Genomic DNA, 24,417 nt, shown 5'->3' with positions numbered 1-24,417 from the left:
TTCATCAGACAATGCGACAGACAGTCCGTCCAACTTTTAAATGAACAGACTTGACCACACACGACGAACAGACAGTCCGCTGAAAGCTTGCGCGATGACGTGTACAGCACGTACGACGGGACTAGAAATACGACGTCCAATACACTGCAATGCAACCTTTTGCCGTGTAAATCCTTTCTGAGCATGCGCCATACTTAGTCCATCCAACTTGCCTACTCATGAGCGGACTGTCCGCTGAAACCAAGTTTGGACGGACAAAATTATGGAAATTCCGAAAGACTAAGTCCGTCAGACTGTCCGCTGAAAAAGTCCGCTGTAGCCCACACACGAGCGGATTGTCCGCTGAAACACGTTTCAGCGGACTAAGTTGGGCAGACAATCCGCCCGTGTGTACGCGGCCTAAGTCAACACTCTTTTTGGATAAACTTAGTAGTGTATCAGGATTACCTAACTTCTCTTCATACTATTATGCAGCGCAACTATCGCAATTACCTAAATATCATACGAGCATTGAATCTCCATTATGGGTTGCTATTGAATCTATTGACATTGACCCCATTTCTGTGTCTAACCTGTTATGGTAAGCCCCTAAAGATAGAACTGATATCTCCAACCCCATAACCAAGCATTCCCTTCTTATATGGGACAAATTCAGAAGTTCTCTTAAACTTCAATCCCCACATAATCCCCTCCTCTCCTTCATTAAGAACCCTGCTTTCTATCCTGCCTGGAAATTTCCAAAATCATTTATAGCCTGGTCTTCAAAAAATTTGGTTCGTTTTCACAATTTAGTATCCACCAACTCTATTCATACTTTCCCCACTCTATGTGAGATTTATAAGCTCCCTAACAGCTTTTCCGCTATTTACAAATCAAAAATGTTTATACACCGCTTATCAAAACGGGATCAATACTTAATCAATTATCACAATTTGAAAGAATTTGCAAAAGTGACCCTCATACTAGAGGACTGATTTATTTTTTATATAAACAGCTTAACTCTATTCCTATTGGCACTCTACCTTCCTACACTATGAAATGGTCACTCGATTTGAATAGAACATTTAGTAAAGATGAATGGAACAGTATATGGTTAGCCACAAAAAACTCCTCTCCAAATTGCTAACCAATAGAAACCAATTTTAAAGTCCTAGCTCGTTAGTATTTGGTGCCAGCCAGAATAGCTAAATTTATCCACTCTTACCCAACAACATGTTTTTGAGGATGCTCGTCATCAGGTACCCACTTTCACATTTGGTGGCAATGCCCAATTGTTCAAACCTTCTGGATAAAAATTTTTGATATGGCTTCTAAAGCCTTGGAAACTCCAATATCTCCAGACCCGGCCATAGCACTTCTAAATCTTAAGCCTCCTGGACTTACCCGGACTCAATTTCAATTAGTAGTACATCTCACAACTGCAGCTAAACAAACCATAGCCAAGGCATGGAAATCCCAGACGTTGGTTGTGGCCGAAGCTAAACATCGAATGAATAGGGCTCTTATCTTTAATAAAATGTCATCTATTGAGGATAATAATATGAAAAAATACAATAAAATCTGGCAACCATGGGTTAAGCACCTTCTATCTACAAACTTTGATCTATCATTGTTGATGCCTAATTGATACTCCTTACATCCTTTTACTATTATCTTTTTTACTTCTAGGTGCTTCTGGGGCGGGGGCTGGGCCAATACCAGGAGAAACTTTTCTTATCTTCTTTTCTTTCACTCTCTCTCTCTTATCTTCTTCTTCTACTCTTCTTTTCTTTCTTCTTTTTACTTACTTTTTCATATAATAGCTACGAATACTAGACATGTGCAGAGTAAAAAATATTTCGTTTCGGAATTTCGTTTTCGTCCGAAAACTTAATTTATTTAGTTACTCCCGAAATTCGTTTTTATTTATTTCGTTTTTCGTTCAAAAATTGCATTAGTCCGAAAATCCACATGAATTACGCTCGAATCTGTCTTTGAAGGCTTATGGTGTCTGTCGAATGTATAAAGAAGATGATTCGACGGAGCTAGTATACAGCATACTTTAGAACCCTATTAAAGTCTATGGGACTCCAACGTTCAAAATCGAAACTGCTAATTTTAAAGACTAATTTGCAAGTTACTGTCCTAAAAAGTGTTTGGGGACCCGGGTCCTGCCCCAGGGGACAGGTATCAATGCAAAAAAAAGTTTTAAAAACGGCCGTTTTTTCGGGAGCAGTGATTTTAATAATGATTAAAGTGAAACAATAAAAGTGTAATATTCCTTTAAATTTCGTAGGGGGGGTGTCTATACTATGCCTGTGAAGGGGCACATGTTTCTGGTGCTTAGAACTGTCCCTGCACAAAGTGTCATTTATGCAGGAAAAAAAGTCCTTTAAAATCACTCGCAGCTATTATGAATTGTCGGCTCCGTAATACAGAGAACACTCATTGAAAGTCATTGATAAAAAAATAAATAAATAAGCGTGGGGGTTCCCCAAATCCAATTACCAGGCCCTTCAGGTCTGGTATGGATATTAAGGGGAACCCCGCGTCAAATTTAAAAATAAATTGACGTGGGGTCCCCCTAAAAATCTGGCAGACTGGCAGGAAAAGAGGGGGGACGAGAGAGCGGCCCCCCTCCCTCCTGAATCATACCAGGCCATATGCCCTCAACATTGGGAGGATGCTTTGGGGTCTGTGACCCCTGAAAGCACCTTGTCCCCATGTTGATGAGGACAAGGGCCTCATCCCGACAACCCTGGCCGGTGGTTGTGGGGGTCTGCGGGCAGGGGGCTTATCAGAATCTGAAATCTTTAACAAGGGGACCCCCAGATCCCGGCCCCCCCCGTTTGAAATGGTAAGGGGGTACAAAAGTACCCCTACCATTTCACAAAGAAAGTGTAAAAAATAGTTAAATAAGACAAACACACTTTTGAAAAATTCCTTTATTAAAAAAAAAAAAAAAAAAAAAAATAAAAAGATTCCAGCGGTGGTAATCCACTCTTGCTATCCAGCGATGGACGGTCATCTCTCCAGCGATGGCTGATCTGAATCAGCGCAGCGAATCCATCCTTCTTCTGTCTCCACACAGGAGACACTGCAGGGATTCCGGCGGCCTGACGTTTCTTATATATGGAGGGCGGGGCCACCCGTCACCTGACCCCGCCCCCCGCTGGCGCAAGGGGAAACCCGGGCTTCCCTGTGACGTATGGGTGACCCCACACCCCTCTGATGTAACACAGGCAGGTTTCCGTTACATCAGAGGGGGGCGGGGTCACCCATACGTCACGTTGAGACTACTTGAGCTTGTGTTAGAGGTATAGGAGATAGCCAATGGGCAGGTATTACTCTTTTGGCAGCTAGAAGTATAAAGGCCAATCAGTTTTTTAGCATATTTAGGGATACCCGGGACCGGAAGGCCCAGTGAGTAGTTTGTTGGATTCAGCGGAATATCTCTCTCTAATACTGATTGGAGCAGGGATTGAACCATAGACCACAAGGGTGTGATCAATGGGCAATCCCAAAAGATATGGTAATGCGTGCCCACATCTTGTAGGCATCTCCAGCATAGTCGGGATAGTGTGGGATCATATTTATGTAAAACTTCAGGAGTTTTGTACCAGAACATCAACACCTTGTAGGCTGTCTCTCTCTTCTCCACGCATCTCGAGGCTTTGGAAATGGAAGTCCAGATCCCCTGCAATTGAGGGAGAGATATAGGAGTGGGTAGAATCTTGGCCCATCTCCGCATATAGAGGCGAGACTCCAATGTTGGTGGTAATGAGTCATGAAGAATCCTGTATATAGAGGATATGAGACCTCTCTGATGAGGACCATGGGTACATAGAACCTCAAAGGCATTCGGTTTTTCCAAGGCCATGGCAGGAGATATGGAGCAAAAATAATGTTTAAATTGGAGATATGTAAAAATAGACTGTTGTGGACTTTCAAATTTGTTTTGGAGGTCTGGGAAGGACATTACAAATAAGGCACTAGTGCGCACAACCCCAAAATAAATCTTAAATCTACCTACTCTAATAATAAATAAAATATTAAAGGAAGCTGCTAACATAAATAATGCTCTCCACACTAGCTAATCAAATATATAAAAAAGTATGTAGCGCTACCTTTTTAAAATAAAATGCCTATCAAGTGACATAAATGACTAATTATAATCAATACATAAATTAATGTGCAAATATAGCAAAACACTGTGCTTCCATACACATGCAAAACACAATTGTGTATAATATCTAAGAAGTGCGAAATCACCTATATACAGAGTGATCTCTCACCTCAATACATATATATGTAACGGAACCCTGCATGTGTTACATCAGAGGGATGTGGGGTCACCCATATGTCTCGGGGAAGCCGGGATTTCCCCTTCGTCAGAGGGGGGCAGGGCCAGGTGACAGGTGGCCCGCCCTCCGCATATAACAAACGTCAGGCTGCCGGAATCCCGGCAGTGTCTCCTCCGTGGAGACAGAAGATGGATGGATTCGCTGCGCTGATTCAGATGAGCCATCACTGGACCCCGGAGAGATGATCATCCGTCGTGGATAGCAAGAGTGGATTACCACCACTCGGAAATTACACCCATTGATCGTGCACGTGAGCAAAACGTTGACAGGAGAGGAGGAATGGAGGGCAGGCTTTATGGAGCCTGACTCCTCCCACAAACACAGCCTGACCTGCCATACACTTGTTAGAAATCTTTTGTTACAGAAACACTTTGATAAGGATGAAGGTGAACAAGAAGAAAACCCACAGACTTTAAGCAATTATTTTTTTGTTGATTTGGATATTACTTTTAACTCGCACAATTTTCTAGATTTAAGTGCTGAACTGTGTTTAGAACAAGTGGAGTCAGAGTCACAAATTGGCCTCTTGGTATTCCACATAGCGCATTATCTAAAGGCGATACTTTTTTTTATCCTATACAGACTAGGAATTGTATTGTGGATGATTTTCAGGCCATTGTTGAAAAAATAGGATTTTTATAACAGCTTACCTGTAAAATCCGTAATAACTATGTGGGTTATATCAGCATATCAAGGCGTGAACTTCCCCCATATAACCCCTCCCACTACTGGGAGTCCTCAGTTTTGTAGCCAAGCAATGAAAGTGTATAAGAAGAAGGAGGGAGGGACCTCTGTGTCCCCTGATGTACATCAAAGAAAAAGATTTTACAGGTAAGCTGTTAAAAAAATTCTATTTTCTCTTCTTACATAAGGGGACACAGAGCCATAGCAATAACTATGTGGGATGTCCCATAGCAATGGAAACTGAAGGGGGGGAGACAGACCAAAAAAAATAAAAATAAAACAGGAGGCCAGAGGACTGCAATCTGCAGTGTATGCTGTGCCCAAGGGCAATATCCTCATGATCTTTAATATCGATTTAAAAAAAAAATTGGATAAATGTCTGAATTGAAGACCAAGTTGTGGTCTTACAGATCTGAGCCATAGAGGCCTGATGATGCACCACCCAAGAGACACTAATTGCCCTGGATGAGTGTGATCTTAATCTGAGAAGGAAGAATTTTGTTCTTTAAGCTGAAGCTTGACCAATCACTTGACAAATCCACTTGGAAATAGTGGATCTTGACGCTGCCTGTCCACAACTTAGACCCTCCAGCAGTACAAACAAAACCTGTGTTTTGCGAACCCGAGCGGTCACCTTTAAATAAACTCTGATCACTCTTACTACATCAAGAGAATTTAGTGCTCTCTCTTCCCTAGATTAATGCTGTGGGGAAAAGAAGGAACAATAATATCTTGGTTTAAATTAAACCTATTACCACTTTTGGTAAGAATTCAGGATGAGGACATAAAACCACCTCATCCTTATGCATGATGAAATAGAGCTCTTACAAGACAGAGCCGGTAGTTCCAATAGAAGAAGAAATGGCAAGCAAAAAAGATTATCTTTCTTGTCAAAGAACCAAGAGAATTTCTCGTAAGGTTCAAATGGCTGATTTAACAAAGCCGATAAGACCAATTTTAAACACTAAGGATTTAGAGGTGCCTTGATAGGGGGAATAAACCGTGTTACCCCCTGAAAAAGCTACGCACCAAGAGTGGGAAGCAAGAGGCCATAGGAAAAGACATTGACATGGCCTGTATCTGGCTCTTGATAAAAGTCAAGGCCAGCTTAATTTCAGATCCCATATGCAGGAATCCTGCCTATTGACATACTTCCTGGGGTGCCAACCCCTGGATCTATACCAAGAAACCTATGCCTTCCAGATTCTATAGTAAGTGATTCTGGAAGCCGGCTTCCTGGGCTTAGTCAAAGTTAACACTACTGAAGGAGATCACCCATGATTTTTTTTATAGATTGGGATTCAACAGTCAAACCTGTTAAACTCCTTGTCCGTAAAGTAGGATCAAATACCGGACCTTGTGCAAGAAGATCTGGCTATAATGACAGAGTCCAAAGGACTCCTACTGCCATCTTTATGATCTCGATAAATTAAGATCTTCTGGGACCTGGCTGGGGGTACCAGAATCACCTCCCTTTTATTCCTGCTTAATCCTGCGGAGAAGGCGTGGAAGTAGCAGAACTGGAGGAAATGCATAGATCAGTGAAAAACTGATCCCCTGGGAAGACTAATGCGTCTGTTCCGACTGCTAGCGGAGCCCTTGTTCGACATAAAGTTGTTGACCTTCGTAATGAATCTGGATGCAAATAGGTTCATGTCTGGAGTACCCCATCTGACATATGCTAGGAAGATGTCGGGTGAAGAGGTCATTCTCCCTGAAATAATTGTTGGCGTCTCAAGTAGTACGCCTGAAAAATTAGAATTGCCAACAGGCAAGGAGTGTTGTGTTCTGCCAAAGCTAGAACATTATTCACCTCTTTTTGGGCTACATGACTTCTCTTGCCTCCCCTGGTGAACCCTGTCAGGACAGTCCTGTAATCTGACCGCCAAGATTCTATGGCCAGATGTACTGCCTGAAATGTCCAACAAAGTTTATAGGCAAGGTCCTCTAACCTGGACCATCTCTCCTGGACAGAATCTTCTTTCAGGGCTGCTCCCCAGCCTAGAAGGCTGCCATCTGTGGTTAACACCTTGCAGGATAAAGATTTTCCCTCCTGCTGGATAACCACCACCAATTTAGGCTCTGAGCTAGGTCGGGAGCCAAGCGTATTGGAAACAAACAAGGCCTGAATCCTCTTTATTCCAGACCAAGAGGATGGTGTCTTGAAGTAGTCTTTGAATAAAACTGCACGTAAGGGACGACCCTGAAGGAGGCTACCGGGGGCGTGGCCTGGCGCGCGAGAGTGATGGAAGCCTGAGACAGAGCTCCGGAGCAGAGCAACGGTTCTCATAGCCTAAAGGGACAAACACACGCAGCATGGGCAGGCTCTCCAAAGGGGGAACTCAGCACAATCACCCCCGGACGTCGGGACCTTCCAAACATAAGGCGATCCCTGAGATATTCCTGTCACAGGGACAGGGAAGGAGAGGCCCCGTGGAAGACAATATGGCGCGGGCCAGCACGAGGGAGGAGGAATTCGACACAGAGTCCCTAACGAATTCTGAGGAGCTGGTAAGACACACTTCTCCACCCGACTTCCCACTCACACATGCAGCAATGATGGAAATTGCAGCAGACATCAAATCCTCTTTCTCTACAGCCATCACTGACCTTAAAGCTGACATACTAATGCTGACTGAGCAAATGGCAGCAGGGGAGAGAGCAGGCAGACAGAGGGACAAAGCTATACAAAGGCTAGATGAAGTCTCACACCAGCATTCCCTACATTTAATCAACGTCAACAGACACTTAGAGGACCTGGACAACAGGGGACGAAGATCGAACATTAGAGTCAGAGGAATCCCTGAAACAATCACCTCAGACCAAATCAGACCAGTACTCTGCTCAGTATTCAATAAATTGCTGGAGAGACCACAAGAATCTCCCATTGAATTTGATAGAGCACACAGAGCACTTAGGCCCAGAGCCCCTGATCCTGCTCCACCTCGTGACATTATATGTTGCCTCACCAGCTTCACCCTAAAAGAAGAAATCCTTCAGAAAGCGAGGCAAAACGACCAAATAATTTTCAATGACACATCAATCCAGCTATTTCAAGATCTTTCTCCTATTACCCTCAGAAATAGGAAAGCTCTTAAACCGCTGCTTGACGCACTCAGAGAGAAAGGAATCCAGTATAGATGGAAATTCCCCTTCGCCATACAGGTTTCCTACAATGGGAAAACTCATCTCCTGCGCACCCTGGATGAATTACCCTCGTTTTGCAATTTACTCCAAATTGAGCAAATTGAGCTGCCTGAATGGTACCAAGAATTCAGACTCCCTCCCCCGATCACCGCACCAGCTTCACCGTTACGTATTTCACCAAGTAAATCACCGTATGTCAAGGGTTTAGGTGGAAAGAAACAGAAGCTTTTTGACAATTACAATCTCTCCACCCCACCGCACAAATCCAGTAAACTGAAAGACAGTCGTTGATGTCATTTTACAGTCCACTGGCCCTGAAACCTGGCGATGTTACTTTCTATACAGTATTATATACACCTACGCATTCAACAACCAAATAATATAACTCTGATAATTTGTCTTTAATTCTTTCTACAACCTGACTTTTCGATTATTAACCACTAGATGGCAGCATCCCACAACCGAAGATCACACAAACACACATACTCCCTATAATAGTTTTCAATAATATGCAAACTAATACCTCCTCTATTTCTATAAGATACGCTTGTATGCTACACCTGTGACTCCTTGTTCCACACTGAAGAATGTTATTAAAGCTGCAGATGCACCGCTACCTAAACAGATGAAACCAACTTCTTCCCTCCAGAAGACATTTCTGAACACCTGCTGAATTACAAAGGTACGCTATCAACCCGGCCACGTTATACAGCTAGAGCATAAGGTAAAAATCTACAATATAACTACCCCCTACTCCCTTTCTTCTACTCCCGGAAGCAACCAAATCCCCTGATCGGAGCCACTAAATTCCCTGTGGACAAATTACAGGATAAGATCCCCCAGGATCCCTTTTACTGGAAACTCACTACTTGAGATCTTAGACGTTACACCTGACTTCTCTCATCTCATCAGATTTGTTGAAGTGTTGCGCATTCACCTTAATAGCTTCGGTTGTACATTTAGGGAAGTTGTTGTTGACACTCCCTCTCTTTAGGGGGTAATCAAACGGATCAACAGTCAGAGAACTGAACACTACAAACCCATTTGACCCCCAGAGACGTACGAACTAATACTTACGTCCCGATAGAGGGGTTCCTTATTACACTACGGTTTATAAGAAAATTGTTATAGTTTAGTTTGTTATTATGGTACTTATGTACACCCATGATACTGTTTATAGGTTAACTTTTCACCTCCAGGACCAGTGGAATTGCCCAAATTTCTGAGAAGTTCGTCCACTTGGACTTTATAACAAAATAATTTTCTTTTCCTTTTAGGAGAACCTATGCTCTTCCGGTTTTATGATACAATTGATTTTTCTTTTTTAATTACTGTTATTTACTTAATGGACATATATAAGTAAATGCTCTTAGAGTGACCACGCCACGTTCCCACCAATAAATTTTTCCACCTACTTCCACATAATATCTTGCCACAACTTTTTCTTTAATAAATACATTGACGTAAAGATGAATAATCCACCGCTTACGTCACCTACGAATACACTTTTCTCTCTCAGTTTGCACTTTTCCTTTCTTCTCTCTTTTCTTTTTTACTTTCTTCCTTTCTTTCCCCTCACCCCCGTTCTTATATTTCCTTTCCTTTATTTCCTCCTCCCCTATTTGTCAATTATGGCATACACAGGACTAGGTAATTCGCCTACTATCATATCCCACAATGTAAATGGTCCAAACATTCCTACAAAAAGACAAACTGCTACATGAACTCAAAAAGAGTAATCCACAGATTGTATACTTACAAGAAACACACTTCAAAAACACACAAATTCCCAAACTAACAAACAACCTCTTTACACGAGCATTTCATGCGTCCAACCCACACGCCAAAACAAAAGGAGTTTCTATACTCATTAACAAAAATTCCAATTTGGATATCCAACACCAACTAATAGACCCAGAAGGCAGGTACTTATTCCTGAAAGGCACAATAAATGGCAAGCCGATCACCCTGGCAAATGTTTATTTCCCTAACTCCTCACACGTTGCTTTTTGTAGATTAATAGTAGATGAACTCAAATGCTTCGCAGAAGGTTGTATTCTACTTGGAGGAGATTTCAATTTCCCCTTGGAACCACACCTAGACACCTCCTCTGGCAAATCTAGCATCGCCTACACTACACTGAAAAAAATTAAATGCCTTCTAAAGTCCCTTACCCTCATCGACACCTTGAGATCACTACATCCCTCAGAAAAAGACTTCACATTTTTCTCCTCCGTCCACAACAGATACACCAGAATTGATCATCTTTTCATTACACAAAGAGACATTCAAAACTTAGACAGACAAAGCTGAAATAGGTTCGATTAATCTTTCAGATCATGCACCAGTGGCAATCAAACTTCATTGCAACAACAGACGCCCTTTCCCCTTTAATTGGAGACTCAACTCTTCACTTCTGGAAGACCCAACTGTTCAGGCTCAGATACACAAAGCATTAAAGGACTACTACACTGAGAATAATACCCCTGATATATCACCAATGACAGTGTGGGAAGCACACACGAGTGTCATAAGAGGAGAGTTGATCAGTTGGGGGGCCAGAAAGAAGAAAGAAAAAGAAAAAACACATTATTGATTTAGCCCAAAAAATTAACAGACTAGAACTGACCCATAAAAGATCCCTAGCCCTTTCAAACTTAGCGGAACTCACAACAGCCAGAAAAGAACTCCAAGACCTACTAGACAACAAAACCAAAAGAAACCTATTCTTTCAAAAATCTATTTATTATGAACACGGAGACAAGGGAGGTAAAATTCTAGCTAGAACCCTTAGAGACACACTGACTTCAAACAACATCTACAGGATTCGTACCAGAAATGGCTCTATCACACATGAAACACAAAGAATAGCTGACACATTCCAAAATTACTACTCATTATACAACATTCCGATGCAAACAAGAAAGCAAACAGGTTTCATAACCAGAGATCAAGCAATCTCCTCATATTTGATTGACTGTGCAATGCCCTCACTATCTACAGAAGACTCAGACGCCCTAGAATCGCCAATTTCTAAATTGGAAGTCTCCAAAACTATTCATGACCTAGCGAACGGGAAAAGCCCTGGCCCAGATGGTCTGACGGCCCAATATTATAAATCATTTGAAGACATTTTGTCAGAACCCCTTGCAAAAGCATTTAACTCCATCATATCGGGACACAAACCATCCAGAGAATTCTTGGCGGCACACATCACCATCATTCCCAAACCTAACAAGGATCCCTCAGAATGCACAAACTATAGACCCATCTCGCTCCTCAACTTAGACCTCAAAATATTAACTAAAATAATTTCCAATAGACTGAGACCATTACTAGACAAACTAATAGGCCCTGAACAAGTGGGTTTTATGCCGAACCGCGAGGCAAAAGACAACACTACCAAAACCATCAATCTGATTCACAAGATGATGCAAGACGGAGTCGGAGGTCTTCTCCTGTCAACTGACGCGGAGAAGGCCTTTGACCGAGTCGCCTGGGATTTCATGTTTAGAGTATGTGAACATGTGGGATTTGGACATAACCTAATGAAATGGATTCATGCTATTTACGCCAATCCTAGTGCCAACATTAAAGTAAATGGCTCCCTATCCAACAAAGTTTTAATCAACAACGGCACAAGACAGGGATGTCCACTCTCACCATTACTCTTCATCCTGTCAATCGAACCATTAATCAGAACAATAAACAAACAAGAAGCTATTCACGGAGTTAAGATTAAAGACAGGGAATTTAAAACCGCAGCATACGCAGATGATCTGCTCTTCTACATCACACAACCACACATATCAATACCCAATCTCCTGAAAACCTTCCAAGACTTTAATCATCTATCCAATTTCAAAATAAATCAAAAAAAGTGTGAGGCCCTGGGCCTGAACCTCGATACGAAGACGGAAAAACTGACCAAATCTAACTGCCCATTTAAATGGGAACAAAACTCTCTGACTTACCTAGGGATTCATCTTTCCCAAAATTTACACTCCTTATACTCGCTCAACTTCCACCCTCTCTTGAAAAACATAGAGACAGACTTAAAAAAGTGGACGAAAGGAAAATTCTCATGGTTTGGTAGGGCTGCGATTCTAAAAATGGCAATCCTGCCAAGACTACTTTACCTATTCCATACCCTCCCGATAGAATTACCCGAATCATTCTTCGCACGACTTTCACGAATTCAGCGGAAGTTTCTTTGGGCAAACAAAAAATCCCGCATCAAACTCACATACCTACACAAATCAAAACAAGAAGGAGGGATTGGACTACCTGACTTTAGGAAATATTACCATGCCACACAATTATCTAGGATTATAGACTGGCATTGTCACACCAACCACAAAGATTGGGTTAACTTGGAAAAAGCTCACTCCACATTAGACATCCCACATCTCCCCTGGACAAACTACCTAAACCTCCCGCTCTCAATTAAAAAACACCCCACCATTAACAACACACTAAAAATATTCAAGAGAGTAGCAATCCCACTAGGGTTATCCACGAACCCGGGCCCCCTATCGACATTGGCCAACAACCCAGATTTCATCCCCGGATTAAACAATCCCAAAATGTTCACTTCCTACCCCTCTGACCCCCTACTGATAACACATTGCATTCAAAATAATAAGTTAAAATCTAGACAGGAAATAAATAGGGAAATCTCAAACTCACCCCCTATCAGAATGGTCATATATGCAAATACATGATTTTATTTCCAATTACAAAACACAAAGACTTGATCTTCAGACCCATGACCACATTTGAACTCACATGCCTACGGAAAATTCCAACTAGAAAAACTACTTCCATTCTATACAAATGGCTCCTTTCTCAAGGGGAAAAAGAAACTGATACATACAAACTCAAATGGGAAAGGGACCTAAATACTCAAATTTCCACAAAACAATGGGAAAAAGCAAACATTTACCCATAAATGTGCACTCAGCACATGAATGCAAAGAAATTTCATACAAAGTTCGCACACAATGGTACATAACACCGCTTACTAAACATAAATGGTCTCACCAGCATTCCAGGGTCTGCTGGAGATGTGATTCAGAAACAGGCTCTTTCCTACACATCTGGTGGAGTTGCGCGCAACTGAGACCATTCTGGAACCAAGTCCGGCACTGGACCAATCACATCACAGGTTCAAATGCAACTCTAGATGCAGCATGGTGTTTGCTGCATGTCAACAATCTTTCATACAGATCATATAAAAAAATCACTGATCAGGCATTTCCTTAATGCAGCCAAAAATCTGATCCCACTACATTGGAACTCAAACTCTTCCCCCTCAGTGGGGATTGGCTCCGTAAGATTCATCATATCTATGATATGGAAGAAATTATAGCTATTAAACAAGGTTCTATTACACAATTCCTACAAATATGGGAACCCTGGCGTATTTTCATCAAAACAGAGGTTTATCGAACCCTTATTGCATAACACTAAAGCCGCGTACACACGGGCGGATTGTATGGCCTACTTAGTCCGCCGAAACACATTTCAGCGGACAGTCCGCTCGTGTGTGGGCTTCAGCGGACTTTTTCAGCGTGCAGTCTGGCGGACTAAGTATTTCGGAATTTCCGTAATACTGTCCGTCGTACTCGCATTTCGGCGGACAATCCGCCCGTGTGTGTGCCAGTCCGCCGTACTTTTGAATGAGCGGACTTTTCCCGCCCGGAGAAAAGTCCGCTCATTTCGAGCCGGTATCCAGGTAGGCGGGGCCCGCGAAGGAGACGTCGCTGGCCCTGCCGCCTGGTAATGGACTTAAAGGGGAACCCCAATGCCGAAAAAAAAAAAAATCGGCGTGGGGGTCCCCCCAAGTCCACAACAGACCCTTGTCCGAGCACGCTACCCGGCCGGCCTCTTCTCCCGACTTCGGGGGTCTTGTCCCCCTCTTCGGTTCTTCTGCCGGGCCACCGCGCCTTCTTATAGCTCTTTTACAGGCGGTGGCCCGGTCTTCTGTCACCGCCTTCCGTTCTTCTTCTTCAGGAGATGTTGCCTCGACGATCTCTCCGGCCGGAATGCCAGGACGCACTGCGCGGCCAACTTATATAGGGACAAGGGGCGGTGTCACATGGTGACCCCGCCCCCTTACGATGTCATAGTCCCCATGTAACACCGCCCCTTGTCCCTATATAAGTGGCCGCGCAGTGCGTCCCTGGCATTCGGAAGAAGAAGAAGAAGAAGAAGAAGAAGAAGAAGAAGAAAGAAGAAAGAAGAAGAAGAAGAAGAAAGAAGAAGAAGAAGAAAGAAGAAGAAGAAAGAAGAAGAAGAAGAAGAAGAAGAAGAAGAAAGAAGAAGAAGAAGAAAAGAAGAGAAGAAGAAGAAGAAGAAGAAGAAGAAGAAGAAGAAAAAAGAAGAAGAAGAAGAAGAAGAAGAAGAAGAAGAAGAAGAAAAAAGAAGAAGAAGAAGAAGAAGAAGAAAAAGAAGAAGAAGAAGAAGAAGAAGAAGAAGAAGAAAAGAAGAAGAAGAAGAAGAAGAAGAAGAAAGAAGAAGAAGAAGAAGAAGAAGAAGAAGAAGAAGAAGAAGAAGAAGAAGAAGAAGAAGAAGAAGAAGAAGAAGAAGAAGAAGAAGAAAGAAAGAAGAAAGAGAAGAAGAAAGAAGAAGAAGAAGAAGAAGAAGAAGAAGAAGAAAAGAAGAAGAGAAGAAGAAAGAAGAAGAAGAAGAAGAAGAAGAAGAAGAAGAAGAAGAAGAAGAAGAAGAAGAAGAAAGAAGAAGAAGAAGAAGAAGAAGAAGAAGAAGAAGAAGAAGAAGAAGAAGAAGAAGAAGAAAGAAGAAGAAGAAAGAAAGAAGAAGAAGAGAAGAAGAAGAAGAGAAGAAGAAGAAGAAGAAGAAGAAGAAGAAAAGAAGAAAGAAGAGAGAGAAGAAGAAGAAGAAGAAGAAGAAAAAAAGAAGACCGGGCCACCGCCTGGTAAAAGAGCTATAAGAAGGCGTGGTGGCCCGGCTGAAGAACCGAAGAGTACAAGACCCCGAAGGTCAGGAGAAGAGGCCGGCGGCGAGGAAGAAAGCCGGACTCCTCCGCTAGTAAAAGAGCTACAAGAAGATAGCGGAGGAGTCCGGCGAGAAGACCCCCGAAGACGGAAGACCCCCGGAGCTGTGCAATAAAGTATTTTATCTCGTGTGTTGTGTTTTTTTTGTACTTTTATTTTACAGGTGAATGGGTAGGGGTACATTGTACCCCATACTCATTCACATAAGGGGGCCCCCGGATACCGGCCCCCCACCCTATTAAAGGGGGCTCCCGGATTCCAATAAGTGCCCCGCCCGCAGACCCCGACAACCAACGGCCAGGGTTGTCGGGTAGAGGCCCTTGTCCTCATCAACATGGGGACAAGGTGCTTTGGGGTGGGGGGGGCCGCGCGGCCCCCCCTTCCCCAAGGCACCCCCCCCATGTTGAGGGCACGCGGCCTGGTAAGGCTCAGGAGGGGGGGCGCTAGCTCGCCCCCCTTTCCTGGCCGTCCGGGTAGCGTGCTCGGACAAGGGTCTGTTGTGGACTTGGGGGTTCCCCTTTAAGTCCATTCCAGGCGGCGGGGTCAGCGACGTCTCCTTCGCGGGCCCCGCCTACCTGGAGACGCGCTTGAAATGAGCGGACTTTCCTCCTGTGGGCGAGTCCGTTCATTTCAAAAGTAGGGCGGATAGTATGGCGGACTTAGTACGCCGTATTAGTCCGCTCAAAAAGTGGTGTGTGTGGTCAAGTCCGTTCATTCGAAAGTATGACGGACTGTCCGTCGGATTGTATGACGGACTAAGTAGGCCATACAGTCCACCCGTGTGTACGCGGCTTAAGACCCAACTATATTCTTTCATTTAACGGGATACCTTTGAAAATGTTTATTTTGGACTGATTTTACCTATCTATCAAGTCACACTTACTTTTACCTACCACCTCCTGAACTCTAACTATTTTTCATTCAAAGTGACACATTGCAAATATATTATTATATTTACTCTAACTCTAAACTCATTATAGTTATTATGATCCCATCATTGTTGTTATTACCTCATTCCTGAGATACCATTCCTGTGAATATAAGACCAAATTTACTGTTCATAATTTCTTTGCTTATATATGATACATATTATTGTCTGTATCTATTTATCTCTATTTCTAATAAACTTTATTGTGAAAAAAATAAAAAAAATAAAAAAAATAAAAAGGAGGCTACCATTTCCTCTAAAAATCTCCTGCAGGCAAATGAAGGAATTTTCCTTTATCCTGATAAGTTGAATTAGTCCTACAATGGAACGGATTCTCGTCTCGGGTAAGAATAACTTCTTCTGTATGGTATCTATAACCAGCCCCCAAGTAACCTCCTTGATAGTTTTAAGGAGCATCTTCCTAGGCTGAGAATCCAAACTAGAGATTTCAGATATCTACAGCTGAGATCAGACTCTGGTTTTAGACCCGAGACTGAATGATCTATTAAAAGTAAATCTTCTAATAGGCTAGGACCGCTATGCCTTGAGCCCTTAAAATTTTATATTTCAAACCGCAGAAATTCTTGGTAAGCGGGAAACTTTGGCACGTGGAGATATGCAACTCCCCTCCTTGCAGGATGGACACAGCCGAACGAATTATGAAAGGATTGGATGTTTAAGTGCCGATTCAGATCTTCGAGATCTAGAATGGGTCTTACCTCTGTTTGGCTCTGGGACATTAAAAGGATTGAACCAAAAAAAAAAAAAAAAAAAAAAAAAAAACTGTTCCACTAAGGGAATCTCTGATATCACTAACTGGGATAACAGCTGATCCAGAGACCAGAAAGAGAGACATCTCTCTTTTTTTTCCCTGCAGCCTTAGGAGCATTATCTGAGGAGACGGAAACTCTTGCATAAAGACTGCCGCAAAAGCAACCCCAAGGACCCCACAGGCAGCACCCAAACATGACCCGAACCCCGGACCCTCAGATCGAAAGCCGACTGGGCCATCCGGGCTCTTGAAACTCTAGATGTAACCTAGAGAGAAAAAAAAAATTGCAGAAATCCCCCTGCTCTTTCATGAGAAGGCCTTAGCATTCTGCTTTATGGGCTTTCTGCCCCAAGATCCTGGTGCTGCCCCTGGGAACTTTCTCCTGAACATGGCGATTGAGACCGTCGAGATTGCCTAAAAGCAGATACCCTAGGCATAGGAGAGGCTGCATGTTTAAAGGAGAACTGTTTGAACCTCCTTTTACTGGTAAAGAGAACTTTACCCCTTTTGGGTGTACTTATCCACTCCAAATAGTCGTACCCCAGGAAGAGACACAGACTGGCTAAGGGTTTTCACCTGGTGCTTCAGCTGATCAATATTTCAGCCAAGGACCTCTGCAAGAATGCACTAGTCCAAGTATAAGCCATAGGGCTTAAACAATCGAGTCCTTCATAGCATCTGTGAGACACAGTGCGTCAAATACACCAGCCCTTTGCCAGGCCTGCTGATCAGGCAGAACTTTCAGGTATCTCACACCTGTTCCTTAACCCCTTGGAGTCCGCACTTTCCAATGCATTGGCATGACTCAAAATGTGCTCCACCAAAATAGTGGAGCAGACGTTAAAGGCTTAATGGACCGAGCTACTTCTATTGCAGCCAGAACAGCAAAAGACATCTGGTCTTTAAAAGGAAAATCCAACCTTAACTTGCTGGATCCTTTAACATCAGTGCATTATCTACTGGACATGTGAGACTCTGCTCACTGAGGTGATTGCAGCCTTAATAGCTGGAAACCCCCATTTCTTTCATAGAAATGCTAACATTCAGAATGCATAGCTATGCATGAATAAGAAAAACATCCCCAGGTGGGGCAGGTTCAAATGAACCCTATTAGAGATACCTCAAGAGCCTGTGCTGCAGGCAACAAAAGGGTTAAGTAAGGGTTAAGTAAGGTAGTAAACAAACACCTGACTTGTGCGGCTACTCCCTCCCTGTTAGGTTCTTCCGAAGAGGAAAAATAAGTATCTTCCAATATTTGGTAAGATCTACCTGATCCCCAGCCTCCTGCATCTCAACAAAATGGCCCAGAGAACTAGATGGGAATCTGCTATGTTTAGTTCTACTATGGAGAGACATCATAGCAATAATCTTTTAAATGTTAGAAGAAGAAAAAACTGTTTGTATGAAATACACAGGGACAGAAGTGTTGAAGAAGAAAAAACTGTTTGTATGAAATACACAGGGACAGAAGTGTTCTACCCTTGAAGGCTCATCTGACTGGCCGTATTTTTCTTTTTACCTCTCAGGAGAGGAAAACATTCTTTTGGAAGGGTTTTTAGTTTGTTGTATACCATTAACCCCTTAGAGGAGTTCCTGGTCCCTTTATCACTCATAGCTTACAGTACAAAGCAGAGGCAGTACCAGCAAAATAATGTTTCACTTGCTAGGCTATAGTACAGTACAATAACTGCTATTAATCCTAGCTTTACACTACAATGTTGTCAAAAGGGAAATGCCTGTGTCACCAAACCTGACCAGCAACCACTTTGCTCTGTCCTTCCACCGCCAGGCAGCAGCTTCTCATGCTGAGCACTAAACTACTTCCTGCACGTGTGGCCGGTGTCTGACGCTGTTTAGCCATGCCCCCACGTGAAAACGGAGCCCCCTTCCTCTTTCAAACAGGGAAGTGAATCTCCCGTGTAAGCACCGGCATCATGGCGGGCGGCGACGGGGGGGGGGGGGGATAAATCCTCCACTCGGCGAGCGGCCGAGACTTGCCAAAAAAAATATTTTTTTTTTAATAAAAGAAAAAGAGGCAGCTGGCTAGCATTCAAATAGATCAAAATCGTCAATCTGGGGGCCCAGGAAGTGATCAGACCCCCATTCATACCTGAGGGTCTGAGCTGGCATGAACTGAGAGGAGAGTGGAGCTTCTGCTGTTTCCAGCGTCAGAATGGTGAGTGCTCAATACAGCCTCCAGTGGACACATAGACATGACAACACAATACATGGAAGGAGAAATTTCTGAGAAAATTTGCCCTACCTTATCCCACAATCCTTACCAGCTCTTAAAGCATTCGCAAGCAAAACCTTGTGTCTTCCGATGATGAGGCCCAGGTACCATTCATTTAGTACATTATGGAGACATCAGAATGGATCCGGTCAGGATGGCTGGCTCTCATCAAAGGATTACTGGCGGTGCAGCTCAGTACACACATCCTTACACCTGCCCAACACCTTAGACACTGGCAAAAAAACTGAGGACTCCCAGTAGAGGGAGGGGTTATATGGGGGAAGTTCACGCCTTAAGGGGCGTGCCAGTGTCCAGCACCTGATAGGCCGATATAACCCACATAGTTATTACTATGGCTCTTTGTCCCCTGATGTAAGAAAATAAAGTTATTAAATCTGCAGAAAAAATCCCTAACTTCTCAAGCCTCTAACATTTCTGAACAAGAAAGTATAGCCTTACAGCATCTAAAGGATTCTAAACAGTTAATCATTAAAGAGGCTAACAAAGGAGGAGTAGTGGCGGTGCTTACTAGAGAGCGATATTGCTGTGAAGCCATTAAGTTAATCCACCACCTATTCTCCCTTGTCTTCTAATCCCACAGTCATTTTTTTATTCCGCCCTGTCTTGTAGAGGGGGAAAGAATAGGTGTGTTATCCCATAAGACATTGGAATACCTATATGTTGAGGATCCAATCATTCCAGTGTTCCACCATCTCCCCGATATCCACAAGTCAGGGCCGTCTGATTGTAGCTGGAATAGGGGATCTAGGGGAATGGGTAGATTGCTATTTGCAACCGTTGGTTTTGATATTGCCCTTCTTTTTTTTTTTATTTAACTTATTCACTTACTGTATCTTTATCAGTGGAGAATGTTAAACCTCTTGACCTGTTTAAGACCATCCTATTTCACAGTGTCACCTTATAAGTTGGTAAATATGTTTTATTTCCAAGTCATTCTAATATGATAATTTTGAAGGAATGTACTCTTTGGCTGCTTTCAAGCTGGGCAGGCATTGATGGTAAAACGCTGCTAGTTTTAGCAAAACTTATAACCCCCGCTAGTGGCCAAATAAAGGGTTAAATGTTCCTCTGTAGCACCGCTGCTGAATCGATTTGCATGCGCTTTGGCAGCAGTGCCCATTCATTTCAATGGGCAGGAGCAGTGGAGGAGAGCGGAGGAGCTGTGTATACATTCCTCCACCGCCCCAAAGTTGCTGCTTGCAGGACTTTTTTTTTTTTTTTTTTTTTAACGTCCTGCCAGCGCAGCTCCCCAGTGTGAAAGCACTCGGGCTTTCACACTGGGATTGCAGAGGAGGTGTTTTTCAGGTGCTTTACAGGTGCTATTTTTAGCCCATAAGCGCTTGAAAATGCCTCAGTGTGAAAGGGGTTTTAGTCTTATTACCAGGCTTTGATAGCTTCATCAACCTCATTGTTTTCCTATGTTATTTTATATACTGTACTTTGTTTACTTTTGTACTGTTTTATATACTGTACTTTTGTACTGATGTTATTTTTTGTACAACCCAACAAAAGTTTGTAAATGAAAAAAAAAAATTGAAAATGCTAAATATATTGATAAGTACACTATGATAATTGGATATGTTTAATCATGGTATCATGCGTTTTGTTTTTATTTTGACTTTAATTTACTATATAAATTGTATAATGTAGTGTGGGTGCCTTTAAAAATCTCTCTGATAATACATTTCTTCTATATTTAAAACTTAAAAGATACTTTATAGCATACTAGATATGTAAGGGCATTGATATAATATATCAATAAATTAAGAAAAAAAGGTGATTGTCTGGTGAAAACAGAATATGAATGTATAGGAAACTTACGTCCAGCAGAACATTTTGGGTATTTTATTTGTCTATTTCTACATGTTGTTTGCAGGTCATTTTCTGATACCATTCCTTCCACACATTCAAATTGAATAGTTTGTCCATTTTCGATCTCAGTGCTTTTGTTGTAATGAATATTATTATTAGCCATTTCTGCTTGTTGTAGAACACAGGAGCCTAGAGAAATTCAGTACAAAATGTATATATGTTCAACAATCTGGAAAGCAATATATAATTTTTTAAATCAATGTATTAGTCAATCATTTGGTAATTATTATAAAGATAGTTATTCAAAGCCCAGTACATGTCCTTGCTGATTCCTAGGCAGGATACAGTCAGACTGAAAAATTGCCACAATAAATCAACCAATTACCAATGCAGATCTGTATTAATCTAATTCCAAATTCTTGACTTGTTATAATAATGTAGCCTTACAACTAATGGATTGTTTGAGATTTGTTTATTTTTTATTTCCTCCCTGTTAGAGCAGAATTGTTATCCTGTAAATCTTTGTCATCGACTGCCTGAGCCCAATGTTGATAACAGAAGCTACAAGAAAAACTGTCATAATGAATTACATGAATGAAAACCAAGAGCCCTCTCACACCCAGGCTGCCCGTGCGTTTGCGGTAAAGCGCAGCTCGTTTTAGCTGTGCTTTTCAGCCACTAGCAGGGTTAAAAACTCCCATGTTGTGGTGCTTACAGAAGCGCTGCCTATTCATTGCAATGGGCAGGGGCATTTTGGGAGTGCTCTCAAACCGCCCCAGAGATGCAGGAATTTTTCTAACGTCCCGCAAGCACACCGCCCAGGTTTTGAAGCACCCATTGCAATAAATAGGAGGCAGTTTTCAGGCACATTACAGGAGCCATTTCTAGCACTAAAATGCCTGAGAACTGCCTCAGTGTGAAAGATGTCTTCATGGCCCATGGACATGAAATATAATACATTGCTTTTTGAATGTTAAACAACATACACCACTATGCCGTTCTGTGTGGGAAAAGATAAAAAAAAAAAAAAAATATGCTGGCTTCATGATCTAGTCAGCCAATTAACTCATCTGAATGCTGAGACTAGGTTGGTCAGACACTCTGGACAAAGAATTGCAAACAAGCCTGCCCTCAGCTGTGTATGGCCCTACCACTACTTTTTTTGTACAGAACCTGTATGTGGAGATGATAGCCCTATACTACTTCTATTCCCAAAACCACTGACTCTACATCTAGGCCAATTTGGCATTTGGATGTATTTTCAAAACTTTTATTTTTAGTATCAGAGAGGGTGTGTGCGGGGAATGTGGGCGATAGTGCAAGGTATTTTGAGTGCATACTGTTTTTGCACTTTATTTTACTTTTAAAAGCAATGAAGTCAAGTGAAATTAAACTTAGTGTGGCGACACAGAGGGTGGTTCTAAATGGGGCTTTAGCGGATAGCTACAGATCTGAGGTCTTGGTATAAGTGACCTGTGGAAGGGGGGGGGGGGGGGGTGAAAAAGAGAATGTACCCCATCCCTGCAAATCACTGAAGCACAGTTTAACTGATCCACCCAATTCCATAGCTCCCAACTGTCCCCGACTATGAGGGGCCATCCCTGATTTGGAATAAAGCCCCTCTGTCTCACTTTCCTCCTCCTTTGTCCCTCACTTTGGTCTGATTTATATAGTGCACTACTTATGTTTCCCAGTGCTAAACTTATCATCCAATTTCTAATGTATGCATTTGTAAATTTCAAATGCCAGTATAAAGGAATAGTAGTGGTAAAATAGAAAGTACTTGTGGGTTTGACTAATCATCTTTTTTTTGTATAATTCTCCTTTAAGGGGGTGTGGCAGGGGGTGAGCCCTAAGCCAACATACTTTTGCTAATTGGTGTCCCTCGTTCCCATCTCAAAAGGTTGGGTGATATGCAATTCATCTCTCCCTATGCTGTCAGTCAGCTCTCCTTGTCCTCTCCATAAAGCAGCTCTAACACACTGACACCAGGGCTGCTCTCAGATCACCATTTTATAGTGAAAGGCTGAGTTATTGTGCTAACCATTCCTCCCATTCTTGGTAGCTGTGGGGCTGTTTACAAAGGTCAATGGCTGCACAGGGTATTATGGATGTGCACCAAAATTTCCACACTGAATTCGTTCTGAACTTCAGCAGCAGAAATTTGCTGCAAATTCATATTTGGGCACACTTGAATCTTTTCACTACAACCACTGTTAATAATTAGTGATGGACGAACTTCCGACGGGACGTTTCGCGAACGCGAAATGCGAACGGACCCAAACGTTCGCGAAACCGAACGTTCGCCGCGGGCCCCATTGACTTCAATGGGAGGCGAACTTTGCAAACCTTCATGTCGAATTTGCGGCCACGTGGTAATTATTAGGGGGTAAAACGTAGTCCCACCATCTGGACAATGACATAATACATGTATGAGGTGAATTTGGGATCGATAACTACAAGCATTTTTATTTTATTTGGGAAATTGTTCTAACAATTCAGGACTATGGAGCTAATGAAGGCAATGGAGGAGAGGGAAGGTCAGGGACCAGGGTAGGCAAAGAAGAGGGTGCAGGAGATGATCACCAGCAGCGTGACATACCGGAATGACACATGCACCGTGATAGAGGCATCTGACAGCAGCACCGTAATACAGAGCACTGACAGCAGCACCGTGACATACAGCGCTGACAGCAGCACCGTGACATACAGCGCTGACAGCAGCACCGTGACATACAGCGCTGACAGCAGCACCGTGACATACAGCGCTGACAGCAGCACCGTGACATACAGCGCTGACAGCAGCACCGTGACATACAGCGCTGACAGCAGCACCGTGACATACAGCGCTGACAGCAGCACCGTGACATACAGCGCTGACAGCAGCACCGTGACATACAGCGCTGACAGCAGCACCGTGACATACAGCGCTGACAGCAGCACCGTGACATACAGCGCTGACAGCAGCACCGTGACATACAGCGCTGACAGCAGCACCGTGACATACAGCGCTGACAGCAGCACCGTGACATACAGCGCTGACAGCAGCACCGTGACATACAGCACTGACAGCAGCACCGTAAGCAGCCCCAGGAGGAAGTCAGCACAGCACAGGGATGGTGTGATCCCCTCATAATAAGAACCCCCAGGAGGAAGTCAGCACAGCACAGGGATAGTGTGATCCCTTCATAATAAGAACCCCCAGGAGGAAGTCAGCACAGCACAGGGATATCATAAGCAGCCCCAGTAGAAATATGACACCGCTCAACCTCTTCAAAGAGGAGGGTAGGGGCATATAGTACGGTGTGCTTTTTTGGGTCAAGGAAGTGAGCCAAATGAATTAAGAAGGTCTGTGTGCTTGATTAAAAAAATAGTTTATAGACATATACATGGTCTACTGGTCACATGTGTTGAATTCCTCCGAGATCCATGCCTCATTCATTTTTAGAAATGTGAGGTAG

General features: G+C 42.9%; 1 protein-coding gene across 2 annotated transcripts in view; it reads right to left on the bottom strand.

The window, feature by feature from the left end:
* The window catches only part of LOC143928074 (complement factor H-like), a 1,075,600-nt gene that overhangs the window by 112,783 nt on the left and 938,400 nt on the right, over nucleotides 1-24,417 (bottom strand). For both annotated transcript variants that reach the window (XM_077452686.1, XM_077452684.1), the window contains exon 19: nucleotides 20,966-21,145. In XM_077452686.1, the coding sequence (XP_077308812.1) occupies nucleotides 20,966-21,145 (180 nt within the window). The remainder of the gene's footprint in view (nucleotides 1-20,965; nucleotides 21,146-24,417) is intronic.

The sequence above is a fragment of the Lithobates pipiens genome, unplaced genomic scaffold (genome assembly GCF_037356315.1).
Source record: "Lithobates pipiens isolate NorthernLeopardFrog02 unplaced genomic scaffold, aLitPip1_a1.2 Scaffold_23, whole genome shotgun sequence".
In the NCBI taxonomy this organism is placed as follows: Eukaryota; Metazoa; Chordata; class Amphibia; order Anura; family Ranidae; genus Lithobates; species Lithobates pipiens.
The sequence above is the reverse complement of the archived record's forward strand: the minus strand, read 5'-3'. Positions and strand labels throughout refer to the sequence as shown.